At 37.2% G+C, this 8,492-nt stretch overlaps 1 protein-coding gene across 1 annotated transcript; it reads right to left on the bottom strand.

Moving 5' to 3' along the window:
* Positions 1 to 4,086: 4,086 nt before the first annotated feature.
* LOC133793885 (uncharacterized) lies at positions 4,087 to 5,189 on the bottom strand. The gene has a single exon (XM_062231130.1). The coding sequence runs from the start codon at positions 5,007 to 5,009 to the stop codon at positions 4,455 to 4,457; it is 555 nt and encodes a 184-aa protein (XP_062087114.1). The 5' UTR covers positions 5,010 to 5,189; the 3' UTR covers positions 4,087 to 4,454.
* Between the last annotated feature and the right edge of the window lie 3,303 nt (positions 5,190 to 8,492).

Genomic DNA, 8,492 nt, shown 5'->3' with positions numbered 1-8,492 from the left:
AGTGTATCACTGTAACGCCCTACTTCCTTAGAGCCGTTACTAAGTGATTTTTAAGACAAAATAGTGTGCAATGAACTCGCTAACCGAGGTTTTGAGAGAAAAGTGTGACTAATTAAAATTTAAGGCTGTAATCTTAGAAAATGCGTTGTTTCATTTAAAACTGCTAGTATTAAGCATTTGGGATCCCAAAATAAGGTTTGAAAACTATTTACATCTTGAAATAAGTTTACAGTTGATAAATCATAAAATCATAGATTATTACAGCAATTTTCAAATAAACCCCCAACCAAAGCAGTCGGGCAGGCCAAACATGTACGCGTCGCTTCACGCTCTCCATACTCATGGTTGGTTGACTCAGCCATTGCCCTTACCTGCAACACAGAGCACCCGTGAGCCAAAGCCCAGCAAGAAAACTCATGCAGAACATAACATATGCAAATAATAATATCACTGGCATAATTCACTGATAAATAGGAAAACCATCATAATAAACAAGTCAATCATTAGACTAAGCAAACACGACCATGCTGCCCCAGAAACCTTACCAAAGCCCTGGGGTATCGGTTCTCACCGCGAGGATAACTCATGTATCCCTTGGGTCCCACCCTGACTATAGCATCTCATGTGCTAGGTGTTACTTTCGGCCCCACGGCCGTACCCGGCCTACGCCGCACTCGACCCTTGCCGTTCATTTCATCATAATCACACATAGCATAAATCAAGCAACATTCAAACAAAATGCTAATTCAATTAAATCTGCACCCTAACATGTAATGCAGTATAGGGCCACGCCCGGCAATCATCTCATCATGAAACATGCAATATAGGGTCGTGCCCCGCAATCACACTATGGGCCCACGCCCCAACCTACGGGTGTTATAGTTTTCTTACCTGACAATTCGATAGTTAAAATCACCTGACTCCTTGAGCACGATCCCACTCGAGCCTTAGCGCACACCTAGGCACAAACATAGGTCAAAGTCAACACCGAACCCCAAGTCTGAAAACCTAGCCTCGGGACCAATCCCGAGCCCCCCGGGAAGTCCTAGATCCACAAAACAAGGTGGCGGAGTCGAACCTCGAACCCTAGGTCAAAATCCCTCACAAATAGCCCAAAAACCCCATTCTGGGCGCAGGGTAGCGCTACAGCGCGCAAAAGAGAGCGCTATAGCGCTACAAGCAGAATCAGCACCTCCCCAGAAAGAAGGCCTAGCGCTACAGCGCCCAAAGACTAGCGCTGTAGCGCTAGTTGCAGGCAGCCAAAACCAAAAATCGCCTCTTGCGATTTTCTTCTCCCATTTCAACTCCAAGCTTGTCCAAGTCTTTCCCAAGCCCAAAAACAAACTTATACACACCTCACACTCATCCCAAGCATCCCAAGAACTCAATCCCAAGCTCAAGCAACCCAACAACTCAAAATCTACCATGAATAACCCTAAACCAGAAATTCATGTAAACCACAAAGATAGAGTCTTAGAAATCATACCATTAATGCAATTTCGACCTTGATTCAACCCTAGGCGTCCTTAGCTTGTTCATCATCAAAGCTTGACCTGATTTTCCCCAAAAGTCCCATCCATTTAGCTCAAAAACACAGCTCAAAACCAGTAAAGCCCTAAAACTGAAATCCTCAAGAACTTACCTCAAGTTTCAGATGTTCTTGCTAATCCTTGCCAAGTCTTCAAGTGTGACCTTAAGATTCTTGATGCTCAGCCTATCCTAGCTCCCCACTGAGCTTGACCTCAAGAAAAATGAAGAGAAGAGGTGCTAGAACCCCCAAACCGATCCCTTAGAAAACCCATCAGTTTTCTCTCTTTTCTTTCTTTCCTTTTTCCTTTCTTTTTCAGCCCCTTTACTCTATTCTACAAAATCCACTAAGTGTATAAAGCCTCATTTATTCCATCTTCAAAAGACAATTGACCAAAATGCCCTCCCTATTAATTCTAAACCCTTTTACCCAAGTAGGGCCATTTTAGTCATTTACCCAATTCCCGCTAATCCTCAAGTGTCTCTAATATTTTCCCGTTGCTTCCCAATACCTGATAAATCACCAAATAATTATCCCCCATCATCAAAATAAATCTCAATCTATTTCTCTGAATTCCTGTTCATACCTCCAGGCTCGCCCCGAGCCGGGTATAAATTCCCGCTAAGACTTTCCGCTAGCCTGCTCACTGGGATCGCCTCGAGTCACAAATCACTGATACACCCACATACCACTGTGGTCTCAACAATCATCACATATCAATGCAGTTATGCCCAACATGGCCAAAATTACAATTATGCCCTTCTAACACGATCCGGGCCTACATGCATACTAACATACATAGTCATGCATCTCAGATAAACAAATGGTCATATAACATGCTTTAAATCATAACCATGCATTTAAATCATTAAAATCACACATAAATCCCATCATGCCCTCCTGGCACGCTAATCAAGGCCCTCAAGCCTTATTAGCGGATTTGGGTCGTTACAATCACGACTTCCAGTATGTCCATCTTGTTGAATGGTAGCTTGAGTGGGTCTATCATACCGAGTAAGGGTTTAAGACAAGGAGACCCGCTATCTCCTGCTCTATTTATTATAGCTATGGAGGTGTTGTCTAGACTCCTATTCAAAGAGAGGGAGACCATGAATTTGAAAGGCATCCAAGTAGCTAGAGAAGGCAGCCCAATTAGCCACTTGATGTTCGTTGATGATGTTATGTTGTTTGGGAGAGCCACGAAGAGAGAAGCTAAATGCTTCATGAAGTGCTTAAACAGATACTGTCAGAACCAAAGTTAATGAATGGCAGACAGTCAAGATTGAGGCAAAGCTGATTCAATTACATTGGTTCCCTCCTCCTTCGGGACAGATTTATTTCACAACAAATGTTGCAATTAGTAATATGGAAACAACGCTTGCTGCGATTGGGAGGAGTCATGAAGGTAAGGTTGTCATTGTTGTAACTGCTTGAGTTCCTCAAACTGACCCGAAGCTTGTGGAGGCGAAAGCTCTAGTGTTAGCGGCCTCGATTGCTACAAAGCTTAATTGCCAGTATAACATATTCCAAAGTGATAGCATTTGGGCTGTTGATACTCTAAAGTCAAGAGGACCGTGTCAAGCTGTTGCGCTGGAATCATGCAGGGAGGATTTCAATGCCTACTGCAAACAATTCTTGGCTTGGGAGGACCTGAAATTACCAAGAGAGGTAAATTTTGCAGCACACATTGTGGTCAGGTTTTCCCATAATGGTCACTTGGAAGGTGTGGTAGATTGGAGCAAATGGCAAGATGATTTGTTCAATGACTATGAAGCAGTATATCCCCATAAAGTTTCTTCATGCTTGAACTGTGTACAAGAGGTTACTGGTGTGAGTCCATGTTTGTAGTATATTGTTGTTGTTTGTTGTTTGTTTTTAGTTGTTAACCTTGGGCGTTTAGTTGTTTGTTTTGGTGTTGTGTAGCCTAGTGTAGTGGAGTCCCGATCGTAGGCTTATATTGTTGGAACTTTGTTTGTGCTGTTTTTTCAATGAATTTGGCCCCTCTCTTCAAATGGGCTAATTCCAGAAAAAAAAATTCTAGATTTCCTATGTAGAACTCGAGTTGCAATAATTCACAACAACCATTTACATATGCATATAATTACATATATGCACTTGAGGAATAAGCTAGCTAGGAGGAGTTTGGCATAATTTCCACGTTGGAGGACCAAGCCAGAAAACAAAATTTTTTACTTGATCAGTCTCCTCCCCTTAGTTTTACTTTCTTTGGCAATCTAGACCCTAGCAATTTTTTGGGTAGTTATGTCCTTGAGTTTTATAAAATGTAGCAATAAAGTTTTATTATTTATTTCTTTTTCACAAAATTCTTAATTTTTCAATGACTTAATTTCTTAAAGATTGAATTGCCAAATATGGAAAAACTTAAAGGCATTTATGCTGAAAATCCTTTTATTATCGACGAACAAATAATCCACTTGCAATTAATTAATAATCCTCTATAATTATATTCAGCCAATATTATTGTACATGTTGTATGAAAATAATATATAATAGTAATCTAAATTCAATAATGAGACAAACCAACTCCTTTTAAAAAATAATCAGGCAAACCAACAAAATATATATACAATTTAATTGACTCGTAGCCAGAAACCATAAAATATTTCTTCTTCCGAGCCAACCAAACAAGCTAGAAAGAACAAATTAATAAATAAATCAATCAATAATTAAAGCACTCAATTAGATAGAGAAGAAGATCTCGATCAACCTCCCACTAATTTTAATCAAAACACAATGAAACCATACCCAAACACTAGTCCAACCATTGAATCAAACTGATTTTGCAAATTTGACTTTGTTTGTTTTTTAATCCACTTGCAAAAACAAAGAACATTAATTTCATCAGCTTGTTCCCATAATAAAAATAATAAATACCATTTCCTATGCCGGGTCATGCAAGACTCGATCATTTTGAACCACCGCCGCCGGACTTAGTTTCACCACCGCCGGTGTTGAGTGTCTTAACCTTAATCCACTCGTTCCTCAAAGGTGACTCAATTCCTCGAGTCCCCGCCGGCCGGGACCGGGGCGACCCGAGGCTCGAGCTCCTCTGCAGGGAGACAGCCCGGGTTTGAATATCATCACCCGATTTGACTCTCCATAATTTGGTGCCTGAGTTTTTTAACACCTCAAAAATGTGATGATGATGATCATCATCATGTAATTGTGGAAATGTTTTAGTAAACAACTCCCTCCTTCGGAAGTAAAGCTCTCTGAAGAACTCCACCACTGCTAGCAATCTTGGGTCTGATAATATTCCAAACCTTGACTCGAAATTATAATAATAATCTTCATGATGATCACCCGTTATTTGGGTCTGATAATATTTTCCCAGAATACCACTTTCTAGTAACGACATGTCGTCTTTGGCACCCGGCCGGAACCAATCAACAGAACTTGTTCTGTCATCTTCTTCCTGATCAACCACTTCTGGTTCTGGATACCCTTCCGGCTTTTCCATAGAAAATTTAAATTGTTGTACAAAGGCTGAGAATTAACTTAATTTAATTTGGTATAGATATGTATTTATATAATCTATATATACTATGTTTTGGTTGTACTTGATCTTGGTGTGTATGTGTGGATTATGGAAGATACAATTCAAGCTAGCTAGCTAGGCTACGCGTATTGTAGAATGAGATCATTGTAGATATAATTTGGGGTTTTACAGCCGAGTCAAATTAATTGATCTGTCTTAAACATTTCTTAAAGAAGTGGATCACCTTCCAAATATATAATAAGTAGGGTATCTTCTTTCTGTGAAGACTTGGGTCCCAAGAAAATTCGTTTTTTTTTTTCAAAACAACCTACTTTATTTGCTATTACACTAAAACCTTAACTTCTATTTTATTATAAAAAAATTAGTCCTAATTTTTGCTAATTATAAATAAGAATAACTTTTAAAATATAATTAATTATATAATTTTTAAGTTCTATATCAAGAAAGTATACCTTTATATAGTAAAATATATACAATTATATATATAATTAAATAAATATATATTATGTTATTTATTTGCCACAAATGAGAAAATTAATGATTTATTCTATATTTGAATTACTTAAGTTACTTTTAAATATGTATTATTATGAAGTTTTATTGTTAAATTGATACTTTTGGTTATTTGGAAATTTTTATAATAGTATTTCTATTTAGTCATAACCTCTCAATTAAAATAAAATTAGTTTGGTTCCCAAAATTATTATTCTTATATAGAGGTTTTCCTATATTATCATTATTTTACAAGTATTTTAATTTCACATCTTAATGTGTCTAACACTATATGAGATGACAACATATGAATCATTTTATGTTTGTGATGCCTTAAGCTACCTCTTACCATTATTCTTATTCCAAGTATTGGTATTTAGGATTAATCGTGTATAGTCTATATTGATATTTGAAGTCTTATAATTCCAAAATTCAGTAATATACTAATAAACAACTTGCTACATGGGATGAATGACTAGTCAATTTTATGCCCAAAAAACGATACCCAAAAAAAAATAAAAAATAAAGAAAGCTGTGTGTACGCAATATAAAGGTGTGATGCAATAGATGATGCATATATAAAACCCTAGTATATTTGTTTTTGTTGAGTAGAGATAACTCCAGACCAATCATCATAAAATATTTAATTGAGAGCATATATATATATATATAAATTGCAAAACCCTGTATATATATAATATATATTTCGTGCAAAAATATATATCCACCCAATCCGACTCCCAACGGCCACAAATCAGATTGCAATTCGCACACGTTAGTTTGGGTGAGTTGAATTGAATATTTTTTGCAGTCTTGTAAAAAAATAAAATAAAGCCTTGGCACTTTTAGCCAAGGTTGGCCCAAGCCATATATATGTATGTTATACATATAGAAACGCAGATGTATGTATATATATTTGTCTCTCTCATTATGAATCGATATTTCCCCCCGAATATGTACCTCTGCATTACAAAAATGTTGAGGTTGTACCGACAATGCTTCTACTGTCAACATTGAAAATATTGTCACTATACACTACACCAATAACCCCTTTTTATAATACATGAATATAACACTAATAAAAAAGTATTATAATTGTGGTAAAAATATGGGCGGCAAACACACACTAAAAAAACGCGCTAATTTATTTATGGGAAAAACACCGTTTTTCCTTTCATTTTTTATTTCTAACTTTACAAGGTCAACCCTTTCCATCTCTCTCACCTCATCCCATTAACTCAACTAAGTCATCTCTTGAATCTGCTTAAAAATGAAATGCTCATCAGCCTGTATATTAAAAAAGAAATTGGGGAAGACCCGACGACTCTAGGTCCTAGATTGTTCTGGCATTCGCCACCAAACGGTTCAAGTTGTCAGAAATTGGGGAAGATCCGACGACTCTCTTCTTCCATCATCATCGCTCGGCTAGTCTAGAAGCCTCGACCAACCGGTTCGACTCTCTCTGTCATTCTCTTTCATCGGTTCAACTCGCTCGCTTCTCGTCTCTCACTAATTACAGTCTTCGGTCACCACCTTCACGGAGCCCTTCTTAGCATCTTCGGTGGCGTGAGAGTGATGAAGGGGAATACGAAGAAGGGTCTGCTGAAATTATCTGGCAAGGAAATGAGATCATTTTCAAGAAGAAAAGGATCAGGGTCTCGAAGAAAAACAGTCAGCTAGATGACTTAAGTAGAAAAGAGGTCTGTATATGAATATCAAGTTTGGGTTTCATTTGTGTATATATCGCCCTGTGAAGTGCTTTCTCATGTGGTTCGGCCAAGATTTAAACACTCAATCTTATTATTTTCGTTTTGCAGGATGTTGATAGGCCCACGTCTAATCCTCTTGCGCCAGAATCTGAAACTTTTGCTAAGTATAGAAACTCATTGATGTCAGGACATCAATTGATTGAGAGTGTTGCCGAACAAGTACCAAATTTCGGAACTGAACTGGTATTTCTCCTATACTGTGTATCATGTCTCTCCAACACTATTTGTTATCAAGTTCTCATCCATTAGGATCCATGAAAAAGGGTTTAGTCTCTTCCAATTACATTAATTCGAGAGTGGGATCTATTATTAGTCTGTCTTATATTTTTTGAGTTTATCTATGTGTTCAACTCATTTTGTGTTTGCTGGTATGATTACGAGGAACATGGTCTCTAAGTATTTTTTTTTTGTATGTATGACAGGATAGAGCTCATTGTCCTTTCCACTTAAAAACTGGAGATTGTCGGTTTGGTTAGCGTTGTAGTAGAGTCCATTTCTACCCTGATAAATCTTGCACTTTGCTTATCAAGAATATGTATAGTGGACCTGGCATTGCTTGGGAGCAGGATGAGGGGCTTGAGGTCTGTTAGCGCAACTTTTGTGATTCTCGTATCTTGCTAATGGCTATGAAATTCTTCTATTTTTAATTGCATAAAGATTAAACTTTTTTTTAGTCTCATCTCACTTCGTATTGTTGTTTGACGAGAGAAAGCATTTATTAAGTTCCTGATAGTAATGGTTTGAGTGAGTCAATCCTTTTAACTTATACCCTCTTTGATTTTTTCTTTTCTTCACTCTGAATGCTAACATGTAGAACTTCTTTAGTTCCATACTATGTCTTGTCTGAAGCTTTTCTTCTATTGTTCTGAGAATAACATTAGTCATTGGTCTGGCTCTTAGAGGTTTCCTTGCACAAGTAATGTTTCTTGGTGTATGAAATGAATATGGTAATTTTGTCACATTTACACATCATGTATTATTTTCATTTTATAAATTTGTACAACAGCCTGTAGAGAAGTTACCACATATTTTTTCTCAAGAATCACTGTTTTGGAGGTAAGAATGATCAATTTATCTATTTTAGATATTTATTTATTGGTTAATGTCTCATTGGCCTTCTCAAAAATTGTTCAAGTGTCTAACTTTAAACTTAAAAAAAATGATTTGATAGGTTTCCCTACTT

This window comes from Humulus lupulus, chromosome 8, assembly GCF_963169125.1.
Source record: "Humulus lupulus chromosome 8, drHumLupu1.1, whole genome shotgun sequence".
NCBI lineage: Eukaryota > Viridiplantae > Streptophyta > Magnoliopsida > Rosales > Cannabaceae > Humulus > Humulus lupulus.
Note: the sequence above shows the minus strand (reverse complement) of the source record. Positions and strands in the feature narration are given on the sequence as shown.